The sequence below is a fragment of the Gymnogyps californianus genome, chromosome 1 (genome assembly GCF_018139145.2).
Source record: "Gymnogyps californianus isolate 813 chromosome 1, ASM1813914v2, whole genome shotgun sequence".
Taxonomy (NCBI): domain Eukaryota; kingdom Metazoa; phylum Chordata; class Aves; order Accipitriformes; family Cathartidae; genus Gymnogyps; species Gymnogyps californianus.
In genome coordinates this window covers 57,323,291-57,350,128 of record NC_059471.1, presented here as the reverse complement: position 1 = coordinate 57,350,128, position 26,838 = coordinate 57,323,291, and the positions used below count along the sequence as shown (strand labels likewise).

Below are 26,838 nucleotides of genomic sequence, written 5' to 3'. Positions count from 1 at the left end.
GGGGCACACGCAGGCGAGAAACCAGGGGGAGAAGAGACGAGCGAAGGACCCCCGGCTCCGGCAGCCGCCTCTCCCCCGCCGGAGGCTCGGCCCGCGCTGAAGTGACCAACGGCCGCCCGGCGCCTGCGCCCCCTCAGAGCGGGGCGGCCCCGCTTCCCTCCCACGGGGAGCTCGGCAGCGCAGCGCCGCGGGGCGGCTCCCGCCCCAGCGCGGCCTCTGGGGCTGCCCGGCGCCTCAGCTTCAGTCTCAGCCTCCGCGCTGGGGCGGGCGCCGCGGGGGAGCCGGGCCGGCAGGAGGCGTCCTGCGGAGGGAGGGAGGGACGAGCGGGGGGGTGCCGGCTCTCCCGGAAACAGCGCCGGCCGGCGGCAAAGCGGCGGCGGCTGCCGCGGTGGGAAGTCGCCTCTGGTCCTGCGCCCTCGCCGTCGCCGGGCGGGCGGGTTGGCGCGGCGCGGCGGGCGGCATGGAAGCGGTGCCCCGCGAGGAGAAGCCCAACCCGCTGCGGGATGCCAACCTCTGCTCCCGGCTCTTCTTCTGGTGAGCGCCCGGCCGAGGGCGAGGGCAGGCGGGAGGGCAGCAGCAGCGGCGCCGCCGCGAGGTGCGGCCCCGGGGCGCCCGCCGGCGGGGAAGGCGCCGCCGCGGCGATGCTTAGCGCCGCTCGCCTCGCCTGGCCGCTCGGCTGCCGGGCCTGGCCGGCGGCGGGGGGATGCTGAGCCCCGGCTAAGGGCCGCCCGGCTCGCACTTCAGCGCGGCTCCCGGGAGGGTCCGGGCGCCCCGGCGGCGGGCGGGAGGGGGGGATGGGAGGCGGCGGCTGGCGCTGCCCGCGCTCCTCCGTCGCCTGCCGGCAGTGACTCTGCAGCCGCGGCTCGGCCCCGACCTGCCGCCCGCCCGCCCGCCCGCGCGGGCCCGGCGTGTCAGCCCTGCCGGCCGGGGCGACCCCTTGCACGCAGGTGGCTGCGGGGAGCGCGGCGCGGCGAGGCGAGGCGGAGCGAGGTCTCCTGAGGTGAACCCGGCAGCCCGCGCCGGGCGGTAATCCCCGGCCGCGGTCTGGGGGACAGCCCAGCCGGGGGCCTGCCCGCCTCGGGCAGGGCAGCCCTCCGCCGGGCGGGCGGCGCCGAGCACGGCCCCGTCGCCCCCTTCGAGCACATGTTTGATTCCCTCGGTAGCTGCGGGGAGGGCGGAAGCGTCCGCTGCCTCCTCGCCCGGGTCCTCCGGCCCGGCACCGGGTGCAGGGCTGCTCCCTGGCATTGTTCTGCTTCCCCGCTTGCATAACGGATCGCGGCCAGGTATTGCTCATCTCGGCAAGGCTTGCTAATCTCACTCTCGGCGTGGGGCTTTCCCCCTCCGTGAATGAGGTGGTTTCTGAACTGCATAAGTGCGTGGGAGGTTCTCGGTATAAGGGGTGGCTGGGCAGCAGCCTGGCTGCTCTCATTCACGCTTCAGCTGCAGTCGGCTGCCTTGGCTGTAGGGGGGCTTAAGGTGTCACAGAACGAAGGCAGGGGGTGTTACGGTGTCGCCACAAATTTTTATGGGACCAGATGACTACTACTCCAAAGTTAGTCCTTGTTCTCTTATTAGTGGGGACCTTGGCATGGATACATATAACTACTCGAAGCAGTGAGGAATAACAGCTCAACAGTTTAGTTGTTTTGAAATATAATAGGAAAAGATGTGCAAAGTGAAATGGGAGAGCATCAAGCTTGTCTGTCTTAGCAGACCCCCTTTGGAAGAGAGCAGTTACGGAGGTAGTGCTTATTCTGCTTCACCATGCTGTATTATCTGGTGGAGGAGGGGGAAGGAAGAGAGGGCATGGCACATGAGGCTCTTTTTTTGGAAGCCTCTGAAACACAAGTGAAAAAACTCTTTGATCCTATAAGCAACTCTGAGCAGGTGCAGAAATCCCTTTTAGAAGGTAGGGGGATTTTAAAAGCCCTGACACATTTTAGCTAAACAGACTTTCAGTCAAGGATATGTCCTCAGAGGTACTCTATGCAAAAAGAAAGAAAGAAAAAAAAAAAGGAGGTTGTGTGCTTGTGCAGAACTCCCTGTGTTCAGCATTTTGACTTGTAATTTCTTCTTTGACACCCGTGGTGTCAGAGGGGTGCCTGTGTCGGAAACAGCTTTGCTAGGAAATCCAGACAGAATGGGATGAACCTCGGTTGGCCACGTAGCATTCCAGGGCTGCTTCTGGTCTGTTCCCTTTCCCTTGCTGGGATCTTGTGGTGTTACTGGTAGTTCTGCCAAAAACAACCCAGCTAGACCTGAAAAAGGAAGTATGCAGTGCTTGTAGCTAGTTTTCTGACTGCTCCCATCATCCTTTTTTTAGGCCTTTTGTATCTATCTCCATGTATTGCAGTGAAGTGTTCAACAGCAAAAACGAAGTACCTTAAATTTCCCAGGTTTTAGGCAAGCCCCTGAAAGGTTCCTTTTACCCCAAACACATTTGTAGGTTTCTCATTGTGCAAAGGGAAGAGTAGGTGGAAGTCTGTGCTTGTGGGATGACAGGCCTGCTGAAAGTCCAGAGATCGATTGGGACTTCATGCTTTGCAGTCAGATGGTAGTGTACAACTGTAGGGCTTGTGCTTTGAAAAAGGGTTTAGTCAGGTATGAAAAGCTTTAGAAGTTGCCCCGTGTACTGTTTTTCAGGCTTCCCTAGCAGTATAATTCACAGCAGTGGAAATACCCTTTTAAAGTCTCTTCTCTTACCTGTGCTGCATGTGGTCATGAAAAATACCAGTATATCGTTGTTATTTACTAGTCAGAAAGCATTATTATTTTCTTAGTGAAAATTTCAGCTGAAATGATGGCTTAAGTTGAGTAAGCAGGGTCTGTCACTTTTCTGCAAGTTTATACTGTTTTACATAAAACCAGGGAAGTATTAAAACACCCTTCATTAGCTATAAAGCTAACTTTAAGGGTAGCTTTAAGAATTATCTTCCTTTCTACAAAGGGTATAGTGTCTGACAGACAGCTGTTTGAGTACTACTTTGGCACTGCTGCATTTTAACTGCTGTCTCACACAGGATGTTTTGAGATGTTTTCATCTGGAGAACTGGAAAAACAGTGCTTGAGGAAGGCTGTCCTGGGAGTAGCGGCAACCACCACCATGCGGTTGCTCGAGTGTGCCTGCTCTGCTCTCCAAAGGTGTTGGCTGCTTGTTGTCAGTGAGGGTAGAAAGTAGGGCATTGCAGGTAGCTGGGCAAGGGTCCTTCTTATTTTATTTATATTTTGCTCCAAAACTGCAATTTTGCCATTGTAAGGAAGCACCCTCTCATTTGTTGCCAGTGGTGCAGAAGAAAAGCTAAACTTATTGCCTGGCAGAAACAGGATCAAACTCACAGGAGAAAAGAAGTCATGTTTTCATTGAATTATAAAACTAAGGTAATGAGTGTGTAGGCTGAAGACACATTTTTCTCCCATTGTTCAAAGCTTGTCTTCTTGCTTTTGGGTTGTGACTTTGACAAGTATGAGCTTGATGAACATTAAATGCTCTAGTAGTACATGCATGGGAAAGAGGAGGATCTGGATAGTGTGTGAATATTGTTATTTTTATAACACATGCCTTGTGTAATGTTAGTCTGGATGTTACAAGGATAAAAACCTATTTATGACAGAAGTGTGAAGATCAGGGCAGTTGCAAAATACTCTTGTTTTCCATATCTCTCACTGAATTACCTATATTAACATAGGATTATCGAAGCCCAAATTGTTGTTCTGGATGTTCCAGATATTACTGTAACTGCTGACCTTCAGAGTCACAAGTTCCCATGCTCACCAAACTTCTTTAAGCGCTGGCTGGTAGTTCAGTTACAGAGCTAGCAGTGCTCGGGTGTATTTCTGATTTACTTCATCTATGTTTTGTTGTTGTTTTTGGTTTTTTTTATTGCTGGCTCAGCTTGCTGGTGAGAATGAGGGCTTTGAAGGATGGATAGGAGGATTTGCTTTCTTTTTTAGGTCTGTCCAAGAAAGAGAGAATTCAGCCCAGTGTTTTTCATGTTGAAACAGCTATTCTGTTGTAGAAAGTGTTTTGAGTTTAAAAAGCCTTATACTCCATACTTTATGCAGTTGAGAATAGCACTTTTCACATCTTTTTTTCTGCTGGGGGGGGTGGGGATTATGAAATTAATAACTGTACACAGTAAGAGTATTTCTCTTTTCTAACTATTAACCCATCTTTGAGCTTGCATGTTCATTAAGTAGCAGGTATATTTTTATTTGCTTATAGCATCTGCTCCCTTGATTTATCAAAGATGTTCTAGCTATACAGCTGTTGAATTTTTATGCATTCTGTTGTTCAGGCATCTAATCCACTTCAGTGGAAAGTGAAAAAACATGGGCTATGATTGAATTTTTAAAAGACTGGATAACTTTTGGCTCATTAATAACATGAGAAGGAGGGCAAGCTGGAACACCCTGGAAAGGATACCCAGTGTTTTTGTTCAAAGAAGTGGAAGACATTAAAGTCCTGATAAATTTCATATATTTATAATTTATTTTTAGTAATAGTAGTAATTACTTATCTGTCGCAGACTCACTGTGACTATGACAGGTTCTCAGCTCCTTTGGAGCACTGGACACTGTCAGCATCCTAAGGCCGGATGCTTTCTTACGTCATCACTTGACATGTGGCAATTGCTATTACAATAACAGCATTAAAACATGAACTGAAAACTTGCTCCAAGGCATCTGCACAGTTATGATTCCAAGGAATAAATGATTGCTTTATCATTACCTGTTGGTGTCTGACACCATTGTTCTTGGCTTACTAACCACGTGCTTTAGGGAAAATGACAAAACCACTAAGTCTTCTTCATGGCTCTGACTTGGAGTGTAGTGGGAGAAGAGTAAAAAAAATCTTTACCTTTGGATTTAAGTGTGACCTGAATGGGGTAAGCATAGACATGTAAGTCCCAAGATTTTCAGTGATGACTGCACGGTATGTAGCTGTTTGTCTGACCAAATGCAGTCATGTCACACACTTCTCTTGTAGCAGTGTAAATAACTACACGCTTTCCCTAACTTCTTCCTCCTCTCTCACCCCATAGCTTAGAATCTGAAGGGCCATGGAATGATTTAGTTGGACTTCTGAGTAAGCCTAAGTATCACCTGCGTTTTAGTCCTGTAACTTGGCTCTCTTCAAAAGCGTATCTTGCCTTCCATTGAAAGAAGTTAGGGAAAGAATTCACTGCCTTTCCTGGAAGTTCCAGCTGGAGTCCAGCAGTGCCACCGTTAAAACTGATCCATGTTCCTTACTGTGTGAGCGAATAGATTTGCCTGTGAGGATTTTACATTTACTTCAGGTAACGAACGAAAATACCAAGCAGCATGAGGCTTTGCGATTTGCCTGGGATCTTGCGTGATATCTAGTGAATTCCCGCTGGCAATGCCTGAAATTGGTGCAGTGATGACTCCTAACAGATGCCACTTTATAAAGATCTCTGAGGTAGCTAATTTTTAGTTCATGTATTGACTTATTGGTGCAGGACGATTGTGGTACTGTTAGAAACTCTAAAGAAATATGTAAGCATCTGCAGTATAGATAAACAGAAAACACATTTTCAATATCCAAAAAATGAAATCACACTTGCTTCTTTTTTCCTCCTGATTGAAAGAAGACCGAGGATAATACGTACAACTTTTTTTAAAGATAATGCCTTGTTTGTTCAATTATCAGAAATTTAATATCCTGTATTCAAATTTGAATCATTCAGTCTCTTGAACTACTGCATTCATATGTAAGTTTTGCTTGTTTTATTGCAAGATAGCTGTGTTATGCAGAAGAAAATATTGTTTGAAAATCATCGTTTATGAGCTAGTGAAGTTAAAACATGTGGTAAGAGTGCTAAATAGATTATATATGGCAGTGTGTATAAACTATCGAATTTAACATTTGCTATCTACAGTAATACTGTGCTTAGATATGCATTAGATGACTGTTTGAGTATAATGAAGCACTGAGCTATTTGCTTTGATGCCCTACATAAGCATCTTATCATTCATGAAAAACGATCTTATAATTCTGCAAAACATCAAAATTAGTATTTTGTTGTTTTTTTTCTTTTTTTCCAAAAATCAATTTTTTCCCGAATTCTGGAAAATTCTTCAAAGGCCTTAAGTAGAGTGGAAGAGGGAGATAACACAATTAGATTTTGGGAGTGGAAGGTTAAAAAGACCAATCATCTTTTTTTTTTTTTTTTTGTATCCCTAGCACCCAACCACTTGTAGTACCAGTGTGAACTCACAGGTGATTTTAATTCTTCCTGTTTCCATTACTTGTCAGAAAGGAAGTTAATACAGAAATTGCTACCGTTAGGTTTCAGCATTTGCATTTTCTTTTGGAAATTAAAATCAGAGACCATTATGCTCAACTAGACTTTCTGCATAACTTTGGTTTCAGTGTTTGAGCCTTTTTTGTTGTTGTTGTGGTTGCTTTTTTCTATTAAACATGTATGTAAGCTATAACACAGTTTTTAGATGCATTTTTCAAATGATGCAGAAACTGCCCACTCCAACTAAGTTGTTTCAATAGTAACTAACCTGAGATTAAAAACTTGTTTGGATGACCAATTCTTTTCTGTGAAACTGAAGAACTCTTTTCCCTTTGCTCTATGTGATTATTTAGGCCCTACTTCAATAAATAGCTTCTACTAAAATTTATTGTTATAAGGCATAATCTTCAGACCTTTGCATCAAATCTTTGGTATTTTGAATATTGTTCTTGGCATGTGGATGCTGGGTTTGGAATCAATATTTTAATGATAGTCTTTGGAATGCCACAGGTACAGGTGATGCCACTCCTCCATTCCCTGCTTCCAGGCCTTGCAGAAAATGTTAGCTGCAGTATGCTCCCTGCTCCCCCCCCCCCCCCCCCCCCCCTTTCCTTGCCCTGTTTGTACTTCTTGCCATCTGGAATATCAGGAAGTATGTTAGAGTAATCAGATATTTCATACCTGGCTGATGCAGGGTAGATGAACAGCATGAAAATAGCCTGCAATAAGTGCAATCAAATACCAATTGAGTTACTGTCAGCATCAGAAAGTGAATGTTCAGCAACTTAGCTGCTTACACTGTGCTGTGAAAAAGCAACAGCTTGGAAGATGAGATGAAGCTGGGTATCAAAGGTTAATACAGTCTGGCATTAGAACTGGAAGCCTGAAGGGTGTTTTTGAGTTAATATGGCTTTGAAGTAATTTCATTGTATTCCTATTCTTTGCTACTGTAAGCAATGAGAATATCTACTGTTTAAGCTGCAGTAAGCAGAGGAGGGAAGTTGCAACCAAAACACCGGTTGAAAAGTATGTGAAGAAACACCAGAACTTACTCTGTTTACTTTATTAATTGTAGATGACTGCCTTGGTAAGGGGAAGTGGGAAAAGGCAGCTTACTGAAGAGAATGGCTGAGCATGTGAAATAGAGAGAGGTTTTAAAAAAAAAAAAAAAAAAAAAATCACATGATGACTACAAACTGTTGCGGTGATATTTATGAATTCTTGCAAAATAATACTGGAGGCTGTCAGTGTGTGTCCTTCTGTCTGTACTTCCCATCCCAGCAGTGCTCCTCTGGGCTGAGAGCAAGCACATAGCAGTGTTGGATTTGCACTGCTGGTGTAGAACTTCAGGTCACGAAGGTGGGTAAAGAACAGTACAACGAAGCAGGTAGACACCTGAGGTAAGCCATGGAGGATAAGCAACATGGATTTATAATCAAAAGGTCCCGTGAAGAAACCCCGTTTATTTTACAAAAAAACCAGCTCCAAAGTAGGTGATTAAAGAGAAAGAAATGCGTATTACTTTGCAGCTTAGTAGTTGAAGTAGTGCTTCCAAGCTGCTCAAGGAGATGAAATCCTAGTGTTACAGAAGAATTTTCTGTAAACAAAGACTCTCCTGTGCCACTGTTGAAAAATAACTGGACATTGAGTGTAAACAGATGACGTTTGTAATGTAATGCACAAATAGGCTTAAGAGGAATGGGGAAAATGCAGTTCGTAAACCACCTCCTTAAGGAATTAGTTGATGAGAGTATACAGGATGTGGCTTTGACTGGGTACTGTAAAATTACCCAAAAGTTAGAATTCTGCCTATAATTACAAATAAAGAAGGACAAAAAGAAAAGATTTTTCTAATTAGAAAAGTAGTCCACGTAGTCTGATTTTTCTGACTTGGCCAGTGATAAAGCAGGGGCTTTTGTGAAACTGAGAGCAAAATTTTGCACTTGCGCAGAGGAATATGTTAGTGACCGACTATGGTGTAACTGTTGTGGGGCTGGTCAGGGCAATTGAAGCCTCTGGGTGCGCCCAGGGCCCCAACAGACACATCCTTTGATCTTGGGACGTTTTTTATTTATGTCAGCTTTGTAATGTAATTGCAAATGCTTCTTGGCTGATGTTTTGTGACAAACTTTCTCAGTTCATGAAGAGCTTGCAATATATGCTTGGGTTTCTGGAATGCTCTGCAAGCCTGCTTTGCAGGGTGAGAATGGTACTTTTTTTAGCGTTTGCAAGCAGGACATGATATAAATCCAGAGGTACAGCAGGTCCCATCTGTGGGTTAATGAACCAGTTGAGCTGGACACTGCGATTAGTTTAATGTATCTGTCTGTAATGTATTTCTTCCTTGGCTGAAAGGAAATTTTTTTGGGACACTAGCAAACCTAACTGAAAAGCTTTGTCATTTAGGAAATTTTATTTCATGTATGAAACAGAGTAGCATGACTATTCTGATTGCATAATGACCCTGCCTTTCGGATAGCAGGGCTTGATTCTTTTACACCCTGTCTCCGTGAAGGGGATGACTTGAGACCTCGCCTTGAGGTCTCATTTCTCTTATGAGGGTGAGAAAACATTGTCTTTTTTAGCATTTTCTGCAGACCTTAGAGGCCTTCCAAAATCCTGGTGGAGTTGCTCTAATTACAGCTGGTAAAAATTGCACTTTCCTGAGCAACCAAGTAAATTGTGGCTGGTTGACTGTGTTGTAATGTTACAGGGTGTGTAATGTCAGGGCCCAGGAGTAGGGAAATGCAGGAAGTGGATGTTTATATTGTGGTCTTTGTGTATCTGCTGGTTCAGAAATGAATCACTTTCTTTTTTAATCAGTGCCCAAGGTGCTGCTGTAGAGGTGGAAAGCTTTTTGGGGTCAGAGCAGTGAGTTACTGTTTTGCAGTTGGCTATCTCTTGGGTTTGCACCAGGTTACAGAGTGATTTTTTTAGTTTATTTTTTAATCTTTATTCCTAGTGACATCAGTATTCTGGCAGTAACAGGGGCTAATTCTGGGCTTGTTTCCAGACTGATGTATTTGATCAGCTAATCGCCTTGATAGAACAGAGGCATTCCCAGCACAACAGAAGGTACTCAGGATTCTTCCAGATATTCACATTTTTATGTGTAGTTTATGCTAGCAAAAATTTGGGCTAAGCTCTTTGAAAGGCATCATGTGAACCCTGTGTTTTGAAAGAATGACTAAAATGAGGCGATGTGTAAGGACCAAATAATTAGTCAAAATTCTTCACGAACAGGAAGGTACCTGGGGAAAGAGAACACAATGACTAAGGGGTCCTATTTTTGTTTAAGTTGAACAGCTTCTTCAGAAGGAAATATAGAAGTGTGGGACTGATGTGTGAGTCTTCCTCCCCACCACGTTGCTTCTCTCTTTCTTCAGGCGATTGAATCTACTGTCTACTCGATTGGTAGCGAGTCCATTTTATGCCCATCCTTGGGATAAGAGGAGTAGTTTGCATCACTGTCTATGTATTCCCTCCATTTCCCTAAGTCATCTTTAATTTTGTTATTATTTTAGCTTTTTTATTGAAGAATAATGCAGCTTGCACAGTTTCTGTGTTCATAACAGATTCTACTTTTCTGTGGGCTTTTTTTTATCCCCCCTTGAAGAGGTCAGTGTTAGCTGATCTCTGTTTGGACAAAAGACATAACACTCTAACGAGTAGTCTTCCTTTATGGCTAAGTTGAGGTTTCAGGGATGTTCTTTCTGTAGGCCATTGCCTTATTTGCCAGCTTCCTTTAACAGTCCTCTTACAGCACTCTTTAATTTAACTGAGCCTTCAGGCAAGAGAAGGGCTTGGTTCGTTTGCTTGTTATGAGTGTGTGACTCCAGTAACAGCAGGCTGTGTGAAATAGGTTGGTCTCCATTCTGCTCTAAGTGCAGAGAATTCCACGGGGTGTAATCTGCATGTGGCATCCTGGTGGAAGTTTTTACTTTAATGACTGAATATGAACATCTGCTAAGTCTTCTGTCTGAAAGTAGACCTTCCAGCGTGAAGTTCAGGATGCATCAGTGAGATGGTGAAATTTGAACTGTTCTTGCTGTACTGAGAATTTGCAGTGGACAAACAGAAGACCTCATTCTTGGGCTAAAAGCTCTTCAAGGACTAAGTGTAATTTGAAATTCGAAAAGAAAAAATTTTAACCTTCTTCTAAAGATCTTCAAGTATAGTCTACAGTAACACAACATACTGTTAAAAGCTTTTATACTCTTAAGACCTCCATAGCAGTAGCTCCTGAAGATCAGTATTTTGGGGGAGAGTAGTCAGAAAGCTCAACAATGGGTGATGTTTTTAAATTTTTGTTTCTTTTTATGCATTTTTTTTCCTAACCCTACAGAAACATGTGGACTTGTGCTGAGTCTTTGCCATATTGTCCATTATAATAAATGAGTCACAAAATGAATTACCACAGTTTTCTGCATACTCTGGATTGGTTTTCCTTGCCTTCTTTAATGTTAACATAGAGGTTGTAGTGCAATATATTACTGTTTTCAAAATTACGGTTTTAACTAACGGAAAAATGTGAGAAGCCCTAAATTTGCACTAGGTCTCACTGGAACTAATAGTCTGAAAACCTTGAGATTTTTGGCAGTTTTTACCCTGCACTATTATCTCCATCTGCTACTTAATTTGGAAATTCAGCCTCATAGTATGCATAGTACTTGATTGGTGTGGAGACGGGGAGACAGATGGATTTGCTACAAACTGTAAGAACTCAGTGAAGGTGGGTGTATCATCAGTAAGTTTTTTTGAGAGTTTAAGGCCAAAGGATAAGCTAGATGACTCTAGTAATGCTGTAGACTTGAGACTGTTATCCTTCATCCAGTTACTTTGCAAGTGGGCTACACTACGGCTGTGGTCAACATTTTCTGCTGCTGTTGGCTGTAGTGCTGAATCAAACTGACATCAGGATAGAGCAGTTGCCCTCAACAGAAGCATTGTTCTTCCTATGGTTGGGTTGTGGTTCTTTTAACCGTGTTTTGAAAAGTATAAGTAAAGGAATGGTGTTCTACAAAGTAACATTAAGAATATTGTTTTATTTTTTACAAGTGTATATTTAAGTATATTTTTAAAGTGTCTTTTATTTTCCTCTGTGCATTCTGCTACATGCCAATAATGGACAGCACTATTCAGCACTGCTGAGGCCACACCTGGAGTCCTCAGTCCAGTTCTGGGCTCCCCAGTACAAGAGAGACATGGACATACTGGAGAGAGTCCAGCAAAGGGCCACATGGATGATGAAGGGACTGGAGCATCCCTCCTATGAGGAAAGGCTGAGAGAGCTGGGACTGTTTGGTCTGGAGAAGAGAGGCTCAGGGGGATCTCATCAATGTATATAAATACCTGAAGGGAGGGTGCGAGGTGGATGGAGCCAGGCTCTTGTCAGTGGTGCCCAGTGGCAGGTCAAGAGGCGATGGGCACAACCTGCAACACAGGAGGTTCCCTCTGAACATCAGGAAACACTTTTTCATTGTGAGGGTGACTGAGCACTGGCACAGGTTGCCCAGGGAGGTTGTGGAGTCTCCCTCCTTGGAGATCTTCAAAAGCTGTCTGGACATGGTCCTGGGCAACCGGCTCTAGGTTGTCCTGCTTGAGCAGGGGGTTGGACCGCATGACCTCCAGAGGTCCCTTCTAACCAACCTCAGCCATTCTGTAATTCTGTAATAAATATCCTATTTATGCTCCTTGTTAAATGTCAGAACAATTTTTGTTTTCACCACCTTGGCAGCAGTAGGTGGTGGAATCTCGTAACCATTTCCATAGATGTGAGAAGGATTTATCCCTGTATTTTCCTGAAAGGTCTGCCTCATCCTGATTCTTATGCTAAAGGAGCTTGAGAAGATAACTTGTTCTCTATCCTTCTCTGTCAGAAGGGAGACCTGTGACTTGTGTATGGAGTACACTGTAGGTTAATACTGATGATGCAAGAGGAGGAACACTTGGTATCGGCCACGAGTCAACTGAAGTCTGCGGATCTTGCCCGTAACTGTCTGTCCTGGAGCAAATAGAGCCCTTCTCGTCCAGCAGGCAGAAATTGTTTGAATGGCCTTGAGGTTATTTGCCTCATGTCTGCTTTTTACCTGTGGTCAGCAGCAAGAACTGAGGCCGAAGAAGAAATGTTTCAATGGAGCGGATTCATTGTGTCAAACCAGGCAGAAGCTCTTCTGCTGGTTGGACCAATTAATCTTTGAGACATTTTGTGAGGAGCTGTAGGGAAGTTGTGGCAGTGATTTGGGTCCTCATGCTATTTGACCATACAGTCTAAGCAACAGACTTGTCTGACAAGTACTTTCTGTTTCTAATTGTACCTTTAACATACATTGAGGACTTAACAGCTCACATATACAGATCTTCAGTACTCATTCCAAGAGTTTAAAAAGGGCTCTTAGGCATCAAAGATGCTACTCTAAGGATAGAGACTTAATCTTTGAATGAGTCACACAAACACTGTGCTAACACGCTAAGTAGTGAAGGAAAAACACTATTAATCCCATTTTTTACATGCAGTTGTGCCATGGAGCCTGTGAAGAAGGTTTTTGCAACAGTTCTATCTTCGAAGAAACTCTCTGAGCTCCCTCTTCTAGGGTTCAGCCTGCCCCTCCACCCTCTCTAAAACTAATCAACAAACTTCTTGTAAGCCAGTGTATACAAAATTTAATTGGAACATGCCTGAGCAAGAAATGCAAAGCTAGCTGATGAGTATTCATAACCACTGTTGTGGTTGTGAATAAATAAATGCCCTCACTGTAAACCATCCCAGTTTTGAATTCTCACATGTAGGCCTTCCAGAAAATAATACACTTCACCTAGTGCACCCGGTGCTCTTTTAAAAACTGTGTTGGTAAAGTCAGGGAATAATTAAGCATCAGAAACTAAACAACAGTTATGAACTTTCACAGGCAATTGACATCAGACAAACACCTTGCCGTGAGTGCAAGAGGTTTTTTTTTCCAAAACAGGTCCATCCCAGACCTCTTGGTTCTGAGTGTGTTGACCAACTGAGAAGGTACTTGTAGGAAACAAGCCTGAGAGCCAAAATCCACATTTCTCCTGGAAACCAAGTATCATGGATTCAGTAGAGAGACAAATCAAGTGGCAAACTGCAAGTTCCCTAACTCCCCTGTTCCCACTAAGCCATGCTGGTTTCAGAGGTGTCATTCTCTTTTGCTCCATCTCATGGACAACTTGGTCACTTTTGTGCTTTCTGCCATGCATCCATCTACTCTGTGGATCACAACTGAAACCGTTTGGACCTCCTTGACGTGTGTTTCAGGCTTGAAGAAGGATCTAGGTGCATAAAAGCTAGTCTTACTGTTCTCTGACAGTATTATTTGATCTAGCAAAATATTGCATTTTCCAACAAACCTACAGTAGCGCTATTACAATTTGTTTTCAAAGCACTCTCATAAAATACTGAGCCTTTAAAAATCTGTCCACTAAGGAAACTGAGCTGTTAGACAATATTTTCCTTTCTTGAACCTACACACTGTGACAGTGTGCTTTTTGTTTATATTTCCAAACATGGGTAAGATCAGTTCTAGTAATAAACCATTATTTAGCCATTTTTACATTTGAGTGGTTGTCTTTACGTTACTGACCTTTAATATTTGTCAAGATGGCAGTTGAACAGCAGTTAGTTTTTTCCTCAGGTAAAGGAATAGCCACGCTAGTTATAAAAAATGTATTTTAATATGTATTACAATTTTATTTACAACCTGTCAATATTTTAATAGTTGGATTAAGTTCTGTTTTTTCCTGAATATTTAAAGGAATGCTAATTTTCCTTAAATATAAGGAAACTCTGTAAGAAAACAGTTGCCTTAAGGCCAAGAAGAGTTGCGCTGGCTGTCCGGACGCCTGGCAGTAAGGTGCTATGAGGCATAAACAGCTTTAGGAAGTGGGAAATGCTTTCCCATTTGTAAAATGGAGGTGACTTAATTCTTAGGTAAGAGAAAAGTGCAGTAAAATGTGTGAATGTTGAGTGACGCAGGAGTAGAGGAGGGAAGAAACAGGTAAAAGAATTAAATTAGTGTGTAAAAAAAAATTACTCTCTTGGTCTGCTGATCAGTTTATTAATACTTTTTATTTAAATAGGTGGTTGAATCCCTTATTTATTATTGGCCATAAACGGAAGCTTGAAGAAGATGATATGTATAAAGTGCTGCCAGAAGATTCCTCAGAGAAGCTGGGAGAGGAATTGCAGTGGTAAGGAGAAAAATAATTGTTCTCTTTCATTGTATTTCTGCTGGTGAAGGTGAGAGTCTTATTCCTGTTCTAAAATTAAAAGAGGTTGTTGTAAAGTTTAACAAGGTCTACTGTTAAAAATACTGAGAAACTAAGAGTAATATTTAGAACTTGTTTGCCGTGGAAGCATTTTAATTTTTTCAAGTTATACATAATGAAAATGCATTAGAGTATTTCCATTATGTCATTAATTTGACACTTTGCAGAATGCTTGGAAAAGAAGAATTTTCATCAACTGTTACTGCAGTAATCCTTAATAAATTAATGTGAGTCTTCTGGCCTGTGGTAGAATAGCTATGGAAACTTTTTAAATTTCTCTGTATAAAAGTGGGGAAAAAGTTTTAGGTTTTTTTCTTTGTTGGTTTTGGTTTTGAGCACAAACTGAATTAAGTGACAGCTGTGTGCCCTTTATATATGTGTGTATATAAATATATATATGTTGAAAATATGCCACTCTGGTAAATGCCTTGGACATCTAAAAGCTTGCATCTAGGAGGTGTTTTTGTTCTGTTATAAATACTCTTTCATGGACTGTGTACCAATTCATGTTGTTATGGACCCAGGAGGATCTATCTTTTTCTTCTAATAGTGAACTATCTTCCAATAATAACAGTTTATGTAAATTGTCTTGAACCTTGCAATAGAGAAGGTTTTTGTCTTCAAATAATCTTTTGTTAAATATAGTTAGGGGAAGAGGTGTCTCCTAGTGAAAGGTGGCCTCTGTATTAAGAAAGTGTGGCCTTGCCATTTCTTGCCTTTATGCTGAAGGTGGAGCAAATCACCTTTCCTAATAGTTTGGTTGGAATGAGAGACACCTCAAGAAGTAAAAAGAATCCAGAAATGAAAGGTTATGACTAGGTCTTACATCATCCTGCTCTGGATGAGTTAACTGAAGAAAGAGGATCAGTGACAAGCTCATAGGAATGCAGCTTTTAACATCTTTGTAGCTGGAGAGCTTTGCCAAATTCCATGGTTGTGTCTTGAAGCAGTTCAGGGAGTTTGCTGTGGAGGAAGATGGACTCTTTCCAATGATTCTTACAGTAAAAGCACACACTTGCCATGAGTCAGGAAATGGTAGAAAATACAGCATGCAAAAAAAAGAGGTTTTTTTAATTCTTTAGTGTACTTGGCCAAGAAGCAGAGAATATAATTCATAAATAGCCACCTAAGGAAGTAGCCTTTTCTCTTGGGCCAGCAAACCCCACAGAATCTAGACAGTTTCAATTCTGATTTCAAGGCGTTTAGACAATAACTCTATAATCCTTGTAACAAAAAAAAAGAGGGTTAAAAAAAAAAAAGTTTCCTTATCCATACTGTGTGCTTCAAACTTGTGTGCTTTGTTGCAAAATAATTTGGCTTTCATACCTTAGACTCATTTCAGCCCTCAAACTAGCAAGGTCAGAGGGTCTCGCAGAAAACGTTTAGCCTCCAGAAGCAAGGGGGAGTATCCTGTCTGACAAGAGCGTTCTTTAAGAAGTCTGCTTAATTTCTGATACTTTCTTGTTAAAATCATCCTTGTTGTTACTGTCTTTGATTTTAATGTGAACAGATTGCGTCCTACTTGTGGGCAGACATGTGGGAATGCAAGGGTCTTTGCCACTCTGCTGCCGTAATTCTTGCCTTCAGAGAGAGACTTGTGGAGTGTTAAGTGACAAAACTGCTGCAGACAGTTCCCTCTGCTCTTGTGCCATATCTACTCGTCCTCATTGAAGCACATGGTGGAAAAAAGAAAGGGCCAGACATGAGCAAGGGTTGTGCATCACAACCTTTCTGGGGAAGTGCAGAGCTTATAAGAAGATAAAGACACTCCATGCTGCCTCAGTTTAGTCCATAGTCAGGAGATCATATGATAATAGGCTCTTAACTAAGGTGAGTGGCTGTCTGAACTGAGAGGGGAAGAAAGAAAGAAAGGGTTCCTCATCTGCAAATATGTCAAAGGCGATAGTAGTCAACAGCAGTGAATTGTTTGTGATTATAAAAGAGCAAATAGGCCTATAATTTTAAGTACTATGTGTCTATGTGAATGAGAAAACATGACAACTTTTTTTTTTTTTTTTTTTTTTTTTTTATTGTATAAAAGTGATCATGGCAATCTGGCTGTAAGTCTGAAAGTATTTTATTCCAGGTAATTGCCTTGTGATTTTACTTCTGTCCTCCAGCTTGTTTGTGTTTTGTTTGTCAGGTACTGGGATAAAGAGGTGCAAAAAGCAAAAAAGAGAGGAAAAACACCACATTTAACAAAAGCCATTATTCTTTGTTACTGGAAATCCTATTTAGTTTTTGGAATTTTCACAATGATTGAGGTAAGTGGTGTAAGATGTCATACATCACACTTCTTTGCTAACAGCAGTGTGAAACCTGGCCTCTTAGATTGCATGATACATACTGGTGACCTCATGCTGGGCTGTTCAGAGAATCTGTAATGTTCATGTACTCTCTCAGAGAAGTGAAACAGAGCTACAGCCCTGTAGAGACCAAAAAATTGAGTCATAACTGTGGGACTATGGATGTGGAACAGAGAGCTGATTTCAGTGCAATATTTTTAAGACATTACAAGCCACTGACTTGCTTTGTAAGGCTTAGCTGTATTTTATGTATCTGAGTAGGGTTTTCTTGCTATATGTAAATGGCTGTAAAGAACACAGTCATCTTTAAAAATGGAAGTGTAATACATATTCATGCAATTTTTATAACATCAAAGTTTTTATTGGTAATTGAGAGAGTTCTTTTTAAAGATTCAGCTAAATTTTAATGTAGAACATTTATTTTGGATTATATGTGTTGATAAAAATTGGCTTGACATTTTAGAGCACAATAAGGACAAAATAATATGGGATGTGACTTGCGGCAGTACTTGGCTCTTGTTTGCCTGGTTACAAACTTGGGCAGCATGGTTATGAGATGAAATTGTTAACACTTTTTCCCCTTCTTTTTCTTTCAGGAAACCCTCAAAATAATTCAGCCAATATTTTTGGGAAAAATTATTAATTTTTTTGAAAACTATGATTCCTCAGATGAGGTAGCTTTGAATTTTGCATATTGCTACGCAGCTGCTCTATCTGTGTGCACGCTTATTCTAGCTATAATGCACCACTTATACTTCTATCATGTACAGCGGGCTGGCATGAAGCTGAGGGTAGCTATGTGTCATATGATTTATCGGAAGGTAAGCAAACCTGTTTACAGGTATATTTGGCATTTGACAGCTATTTCATTAGGGGAGTTTAAAAATATAGTTAATTGTTATGTTCATGCTTGCAGTTCCATTGAAGTTACTCATTTGTAGATATGTGATGCGTGCTAATATGTATCAGACCTTAAATGTATATACGTGCTTTTGGTCTCTCTTTGGTACTATGGTGTTTGAATGACAGCTTCAGTCCTCCTAGTGAAGGTGGTGAATTAAATAGCCCTAAAGTCTAGGAGGAGCTGCTGATTTTCACGTGCTCGTGCTGTCGGAGAGGAGCCCCCCCCCCCCATTGCTGGTGGAAGGGTTGTGTGCTGGAGTGGTAAGAGGCCGTCAGCATACAGCAGGAGAGGGGCAGAGCTCCCAGGGAATGCTGGCAGTTACTCAGCCCTGCAGTTTCATCCCAGGGGAGGGTGTTACGCTTGGCTGTCACCATCTGCTTCAGCACTCTTGAGTTGCCTGGGAATTGCTTCACTGTCCAATTTCCCCCCCGCCCCTGTTGTGGTTAATGGTGGGATTTATTTATATTTTATTCCAGCAGTGCTGTAGAACTAGTAAGTTGCCTCCTTTGCAGGTCAGAGAGGCTGCCCCCCCCCCCCCCCCCGCCGCGGGGCATCCATCAGGTTAGTTCAGGGAGAGGCAGCAAGTACTGCGGTACTGCTGCTGCCCCCTCCAGGCTGGCGGGGATGCTCGGCGTCTTCACTTTTAGTATCCCTCCTACTTGGGGGGAAGAAGTCGAGGAGTGGGCAAGAGGAGACACGGTTCAGAATCAAGCTGAATCCTAAATGTAGGGTAGAGCCGTTTTTCAGTATCAATTACTGGTTTTACTGTGGGAGCACTGGAGTCCTTCATTAAAGCCATTAAAGTATGTTGAGTAAGCTGTGGTTTCTTTGCTGTCTGTGTGTCCTGATCAAGAAATAGCTGTCCTCGACTACAGACGGAGCCGAGGCCACTGTCAGATGGAAAGTGGAACAAGAGAAGTTATGGATATTACCTACAGGAAGGAGTTGAGCGACATCCAGGATGAAGTGCTGGCCTTGGTGTGCTCTAGGGGAACAAGCAAACCAATTGTAAATGTCTGCTTCCCTCTTCTGAAGCTGTTGGCAATACCCAAACCATTGAGCCGGTCTCCGCTTCCAAACAGGAAGTCCTATGGGGATGCCGGAAGGGAAAATGCCCTATCTTTCTAGCTTTAGTGCTGCTAGAATAGTGACCTGCCAGTTCTTTCCTCAGCAAAGAAGTTTAATTGGAGGATCAGGACTGTAAAGTTTCTTTAGAATGTAAAGAAATCCATGTTATTTTAACCATTAAACATAGGTACCATCCACTTCAGGCAAACTCTTGGCTACTGGTATCGGTCATGCGAAGGTTTGGGGGAAAGCAGTAAAGTGAGGAGAGTAAAAATGTCCCCATTGTAAGTGGTGATTGCTTTTCATGCACATATTTATTCTTCTCCCTCTTCTGATACCTTGGAAATTATCCTCTGGGAACTCGGCTCTAACATGGCACACTGCTTTCTTGTACATAAACATCTCTCTAAGGTATTAATTTACTAAACTGATTATCATAACAGTTTGAAATTCATGAAATATGTATATAATGATGTTGTTTGTTGCTGTGTTGATATTAGCTTAGAAGCTTTGAAAAGAAATGTTCATAATGTGCACCCTTATTTCTAGAGATGTGATGAAATGGAAAATTAATCTCCCCTCATCTCATAAATCTTTACTCCTGAGGTTGAAGACTGAGGTCACAGCAGAACATTGATAAACCTTTCTAATGATTTGTATTCATTATCTGAGGCTTATAGATAGGTCATACTTTCTCTTTATCCTCATAGAGGCTTTTGAAAGAATTTGGATGCTAATTTACTAGCACTTTTGTGGTGTTCATTAATTGCTGTAATAAATAAAAACTCGGATTTGCAAGGATGAATGGGTTGGACGAGACAGCATCCTTAATGGAGAACTTCAAATGCTCATAGTTCTTAAGTTTTAGACCCTTTTTCATTTCCTGGAAAGTTAAAATCTCACTTGCAAAAATTCTGTACTCCAAGATGTTTTGTGATCAGTAGGAAGTATTAGTGATGCACGCAGGAAGCTTGTAACAAAAATGAAAATGGAATCTGTCTCATGACTCAGTCTCGTGTTTTAAAACCAAAGGCTACTTATGGGAGGCTGATTATTTATTTATTTATTTGAAGACTTTTGAAAGTTCTTTGAGGTTCAGAATAAACACTGAAGCAGTTTAAGCTGTGGAATAGTTGGTTGAGACAGAAAGCAGCCAAAAAGGTGTCAGGAGTTATTTGACTGAACAGTTATATTTATTATTCCTTTCTATGGTCAGTTCTCCCTTTTTAATGTGCTTTTGAATTAACTGTTTGGGGCAGGGAAAGATTAAAACACTAAGATGGGAGTACAGAAGGCAAAGAATGGTTAAAGAATTGAAATTGGGCCTGTGCAATTACATCTGGGGGAAAAAAAAGAAGTTCAACCTAAGACATCAGGTGTACAAACGGCTCTCATTAGTTCCTATAATTAAAACCTATTTTCCTTGAGAAAGGGTGCTCGCTGGTAAATACATCTGTATGGAAAATTTATAGACAGAAAATCAAGCAGATCTTTGTGCTGAAAACAGACAGATAATTGGCAAATGTAAAATAAAATGTCAGTTCAAACTACAGTTGCTTTTTAAAAAGATGTGTGGCTCTAGATAATCTTCAGTAGTATTTCTTACCTTTGGAGTGAATTTATAAATGCTGTGGTCAAAGCAGTATTTAAAGCCACAGTGTACTGACTTTGGCTGGGAAAGAGTTAATTTTCTTCATAGCAACTCGTATGGTGCTGTGTTTCGAATGTGGTAGAAAGGGAAAGTACCAAAACAGGACTTTTTGGTAGAAATCGGTTATATAAGTAAAACTGCTGCTTTGTGTCCAATGTTTCCATTTGCTTCTGTATACTTTGCAGTCTAGACAGGTCCATTCAGCTAGGAAAATGTAAGGCTTATTTCACGTAAAAAAAACCAAAACAAAACAGTGCTACTTCAAAAGTAGTTTTGAAGCAGGAAGGGAAGAAAAGACTAAAATTGCTTTGCCACTGGCAATGGGAATGGCTGTCTCTTCGCTGAGAAGACAAATCGGTCACAGACGAGCACCCTCCTTTTGGCTCAGATGCTTGCATAGTTCCTCCTGAGACTGTCTTGGTCAAAATGAACTGGGCTAGTACATTTTGAAACTGTTTTTGCTGCCTGTGTCTGAAATAGCTAGGAGGAGGTCAGAAAGGTGACTCGAGTGGTGGGTCCGAGACAGACCCAGGCCATGGGCCACTAGCAAGACACCAGTGCAGCGTTCTCCTGGGTGGCTCAGGTGGACCTCAAATAGCAGATATGTCTGTGTTGTAAAGGAGTAAGTAGCAGTAGGTGCTGTAAACACACCCTGGTGGGCAACTTCTTCAAACATGCATCACTTGAACTCCTATTATTATGGTCTATGGATATGTAACAGCTTTTCTAGGAGCTTATCAACCTTGATCTGTGGTGTGGAGTAAACATGATAGAAACGTGGATGTGCTGTGGCTGCGTTACCTGCAGGCAGCTTTGTGGGGGTTTTCAAATGTATGAGAGACAAATGGCTTAAGACAGGGAACGAAGCAATGATTTTTCTCAAATAATTCAATCTTGTCTCTCATATACCTAGTATCCTAGATTTATTATTGGAATATCAGAGGAATTTCTTAGTGGAGTTTTAAATGTTTCTGCCTGCTGGTTTCAATGAAGTTAAGGTTGGGATTCCCTCTGTGATTAATACCTTTGTAACCTAACAGCGAGGTGCAAGAAATGTAAGGCACTTTGTTTGAAATGATGCTTTGAATAGTACTTTGATGACTGATGTTCTTGCACCTGATTTAAAATACTGGAACAGTATTTTTGAAACAATTAGTGCTTTTCAGGTTAGATTATTGATGAAAAAGGAATCCTGTTAATAACTGTTTGGAGAGGGAGAAGTAGATGTGCACTGCTTAAAAATGGGAAGTGTTTTTGAGGAGTGAACTATTCCTGTTACAGGAAAACATATAACATGTTTTGTATATTTTTTTACTTGTGCTGCAAAACTGTGTTTTCTTTCTAGCAGGTGTAGAAGGAAGCAGAGTCTGTTATCTGCATCTTTGAGCTATTTCAGTTTGGATCTTTGCAGTAATGTTCAGACTGCATATTTCCAGATGTGATTTTTGGGGGGGTATTTTATAATCACATACTATTTTCTACTGATTAACTTATTTATTAACCTATAAAAATATTTGATATTTACTCTTGTCGCTTTTCATAGCATGTGCTAAACTTCATTTAATGTAATTCAGAAATCTTATGATTTTACAAGAGTTATTAACAAGGGAAATATTTATTAATTTGTAAAGGGATATTAACTCTGATTTGCAAAGATAGAAAGCACAGTTTGCAGTGTTAGCAAGAACTGATAGTGTAAAATGAATAACTTGGGTTTTTTGTCTTCTGTCAGGAATCTCATTCAAAACAGAATTCTTTCAATTGGCCAAACTTTGTCCTGATTTTAATTTGGTCTTCAGGTGGAGTTTTCTGTTCCTGTTTTGAACCGATGCTCATAATATGGGGGAGAGCAATGCAAATGAAAAGTTACAGGCTCTTTTGTTTAGTTTTAATAACTTGCTATGTTGGTATTTTCCCATTTTTAATCATTTTAGACATGAAGATAGTTGTGGCACTTCTGTTCTCACAGTCCTTCCCTAGACTTTTTTTTATACTCTCTTCTTAAGAACTTTCTTCAGAATATTTAACCTAACCCACACGTTATCTAAGGTTCTTAAACTGTGCCCAGATAGTCTCAGGCAAAAGCTGAGATGTGCCTTCAGCTTTTGCCCCGGTATTGTATTTGTGTATTGAGTCTTCTGTATATAGGTGTACTGTGCTCTATCAGCTGTGACAATTTGAGACTGTTCTGACTTTTTTAGGCACTTCGTCTCAGTAACGTAGCTATGGCAAAAACTACCACTGGTCAAATAGTAAACCTTCTGTCAAATGATGTGAACAAATTTGATCAGGTAAGAAGTATTACAGATCTTTCCAAGGGGCTGAAGAAATTGTGGGGTTTGAGTGAAGAAGTTTTTGTTTACAACTGGTGATTAAGTGTTTCTTATGAACATTTCTTCTAGTTGTTTCTCGAACATCATAGGAAGAGAAATATTCTCTTAAAATATGGGAGGAAAACATACTTTTTGCTCCCCCTTTAATATTTTCCTGCTGTTTTCCTAAGCTCAGAGAAATGTTGGTGCATGAAGATAAAACAAAATCAATCTGGTAATTTGCTTACTTCCTGGAGGTTAGGCACCTCTGCGTACATACAGGTCTCTGAATCTCATGCAGAATTCTCACTGGATGCCTCAGTACCTGCCGCAGGCAAAGGTGCTTCCTCAACTTTGTGCTATTAGGGTTTAATTTTTTAGCTAAGACCAAAAGCTGATTTTTGTTTCTTAACTATTTGCCTAGGTAACGATTTTCTTGCACTTCTTGTGGGCTGGACCAATTCAAGCTGTAGCAGTAACAGTACTTCTCTGGATGGAGATAGGCCCATCATGTCTTGCCGGAATGGCAGTTCTGATTATTCTTCTTCCTGTCCAGACCTGCATTGGGAGGCTTTTTTCTTCCCTAAGGTAAGGTCACACATGTTGGTTTGTGGGTATTTTCTGTCCTGGGTTTTAAAATGTGCATACTGAATGGAGGTGGAGTACTGCTCTGAGATCAGCTTCTGTCTGGTGAGGTTTTTTGCGTTGTCTTTTATCTTTGCTGGTGTTTTTCATAGTCGCTAATGTGAGATTTCTGAATTCCTGCTTAGGGACTTGAAGCGGTCTGTCTTCCAGACGTGCTCAGGATATCTGCTACTCATTAGCTGTTGAGTATATTAAAAGAGTTGGGCTACTTCTGTAGCTACCTTGCTGTAGATGTTGGCATAGAATTGTGTGTAACTTGTTGAGCTTTGCCTTCCTGCATTGATGCTTAGGGAGTGGTTACTACAAAGGCAATACTGTCAGTCCTGCTGTAAGTTTGACTTACTATGGTGATACAGGAGTTGCAGCAAAAAGCTCTGAAGGTTTTGTATTCAAAGATCTTGCTCTCTCTCCTCCAAGACAAAGATGCAGAGAGGAAAAAGGGGAAGGAACTGAGAGAGAAAGGAAGAAAAAAGTTATGATGGTGGTTTTGATGCCAGCTATGAGGTTTCTAACTGTAAGGTTCTAGGTTGTGGAGATATTTATAAAATGAGTTTGCAGTAATTTTCCATTATCAGACAAATTTAGTTTGTTTTTCTATGACTTCCTCCTAAAAAAAAAGACTTGAGTGGGAATATCGAATTATCTTCAATGTTATTGCTTCCTAACTTTCTTTTTCTTATGTAATTAATCATGCTCTACTTACATCATGAGTTTATAAACGGCTTTTGCATCTAAATGGGAATGCTTTTGTGTTCCTTTACTGTGTACGCATATGCTTAGTAGTGTTATGCATCTTTGTTGCATTTGTGTTCAAGGTGAATGGGTTCCTTCTATCTCTTTGGAGAAGTAAAACTTTTTTTAGTGAGTTACTGTTGTTTTCAAGTTGTATTTTAAAACAAGTTTTCCAGAGGTGTTGAGACTGGCATTGCCATTGCATGGCTAGGTATGAAGAGAGAGCTGAGAATTACAAAATGAGACCAACCTGTAGACATCCTTCTATTTGTAACCACTGTGATAGTCTTCAGTTATGCTCACGTGCTGTTTCTCAAATAATGAGCCATTCAGTGTTCTCTGTCAAATTCTTAGGTTTTTTATGATAAAACCTGTTTGTAGAACACTTCCAATATATTCTTACATGTGCATTTTCACCGCATGTGTAATATGCATGCATAAGTATCAGGCTGCTTCACTGTTGGGTTTTTTGAGTTTTAAGTTTTTGAGATTTTGAGCTTTGAGTCAATAGTTAAAATACTTAGTACTTAACTGGTGCCTTATCCATGGTGGTAAGCATTATTATCCCCATTTTACAGATGGGAAACTGAGGCACAAAGAGATTAAGGGACTTGTCCAGGGTCAGACAACAAGGTGACAAAAATCTCTTCTTGAAGGTATGTATTTTAAAAGTTAATCAGTGGCAATGTAATGTTGTTTGGGTTTTCCCCCCATTCATTTACAGCCACTTGTTTGGATGCAGTGCAAGGGAAAGAATTTGTTAACCAGAAAAAGTTTTGCTTGTCTACATGTGCACAGATCTTTGTATTTGTGAGCAGAAATGTGCAGTGAACAGAAGGAGTTAATGGAAAAACTGAAATGGATCCCAGCTCCGTAATGATGAATGTGTTCACATGGCAATTGCTGGGAATCTGCATGGATTTAAGGAAAACAGCCTATGAAGAAGTAATTTAAGGATTAAAGCTTTTGCTAAAATCCAGGCACGCTCAGTGTGGCAGCTAATCTGTGCTATTATTCCGCATTGTACTTGTGACCCAGTCTTGTAAACACACATATGCGCACCAGCTTATGATGCAGGCATTAGCTTCAATGCTGTAGGAGTTTGCAGAAACGGACTCAGTATACACACTGTATTATGCAGTATTGCTTTTACCTGCACAAGTACTAGAAGTTTTACAAAATACACATGACCTAATATATTATTTGAGAAATAGTTCAATTATTGGACTGAAGACCATTTTGTATATATTTATTCACAAGAGCTCAACCCTTTCACTGCTTAGCCATGCAACTGTAATATTCTTATTTAAAGCCCTTTTAATTTTTTTTAAGAGAAAAACTATGTGGAACTGTTGTGTCAGAAATGATTAAAACCCACCAAATATGCCTCATGAAAGCAAAAAGGAATTCTGCAGCTTGCTTAATTTAGAATGGTTATTAGTATCATAGAGGGGGCTTCTCAGACACTTGAAGAATTTTCAGGTTCTTTCCTATTGCGCTCTTAAGCGTGCTATGTGAGCATGTGCTTCCCAGTCATCTTGATCTGCATGTACTCTGAAATTAATATTTTTAAAACTGGGGACATGTCTTCCTCTGCTGTAAATTGCCATCAGTGCATAGGAAGTCTGTGTACCTTAAACCATTATGTAATATCTCTGAGACTGGCTTCTGGTATGTACATACAAAATATGCTTTTTGCAATGTAGAGGAGTGTAACTTAAAAAAACCCAAAGAAAGGTACACCCCCCGCCCCGAGCATTGTAAACCAATTTGAAAGAGGATGGTTACTATGATAACGTTTCAGCGGGAAAACTCAAAAATTGGTTTATGAGAACTATAGCCTTTTTGATTCACGCTATTTAAAAAAGAAATGTCTGTTAACTTCATTATTTTGAATCATCTTCAACCTTCTGTTATCTGGAGACCAAGCCTGGAAGTTAGGTCTGAAAGGTGACTGTTTCAGAAGATTGCAGGTGAGAATTGTTGTTTGCTGCTGCAGAGACATGAACAACACATGCTAAATTTTGCCTTTTGCAGTGGTGGTGTGTGTATGGGGAAGAAAGGATGAGCTCTCACATTCTTTGAGGAATTGTTTTTCTTTTACTGTTTCTTTTTGAAAAAGGAAAAGAGAACTTAGCAAAGATAATCGCGTTCCATGTCAGTATGGTTGGTTTAGGCTAAGCTATCTTCCTCAGTCTTAATAAGAAGTCTTGATTGTATTAGGGCCAAGTTCCTACATTTCTTTTGTCAGTTTTCTTATATAAATGTTTCTTAATACCCTGCTTCAGCCATCCCAACATTTATGGAACGCAGGTGCTGAGAAGTTTTTTTTAAAATGACAAGCAGGCACCTGAAATTCTTTCTACTTAAGTGTTTTAAACATGCCTATTTCTCGCAGAGCATCAGAAAAATCTTACAGGGGGCAGGTTAAGCTGACAAAACCCAGCCACCCCTTCTAAAGAGCTCTTTTTTTTTTTTTCTTTTTTTTAAGTATGATTTCTGGATCTTAACTTTCATTGGTATATACAAAAATAAGTACTTTAGCAAGAAAAGGTATGTTTTATCAAAGTAGGGCCTACCATAGCTTACTATGTGCGAATTATGTTTGTCTACATGAATGAATTCAGAATTGTAATAGGCTTTATTAGCATGGTTTATGCAT

General features: G+C 41.2%; 1 protein-coding gene across 2 annotated transcripts in view; it reads left to right on the top strand.

Moving 5' to 3' along the window:
- Positions 1–460: 460 nt before the first annotated feature.
- ABCC4 (ATP binding cassette subfamily C member 4) overlaps positions 461–26,838 on the top strand; it is a 153,114-nt gene continuing 126,736 nt past the window's right edge. For both annotated transcript variants that reach the window (XM_050912787.1, XM_050912778.1), the window contains exons 1-6: positions 461–534; positions 14,370–14,480; positions 16,702–16,822; positions 17,461–17,685; positions 22,689–22,778; positions 23,224–23,387. In XM_050912787.1, the coding sequence (XP_050768744.1) occupies positions 461–534; positions 14,370–14,480; positions 16,702–16,822; positions 17,461–17,685; positions 22,689–22,778; positions 23,224–23,387 (785 nt within the window). The remainder of the gene's footprint in view (positions 535–14,369; positions 14,481–16,701; positions 16,823–17,460; positions 17,686–22,688; positions 22,779–23,223; positions 23,388–26,838) is intronic.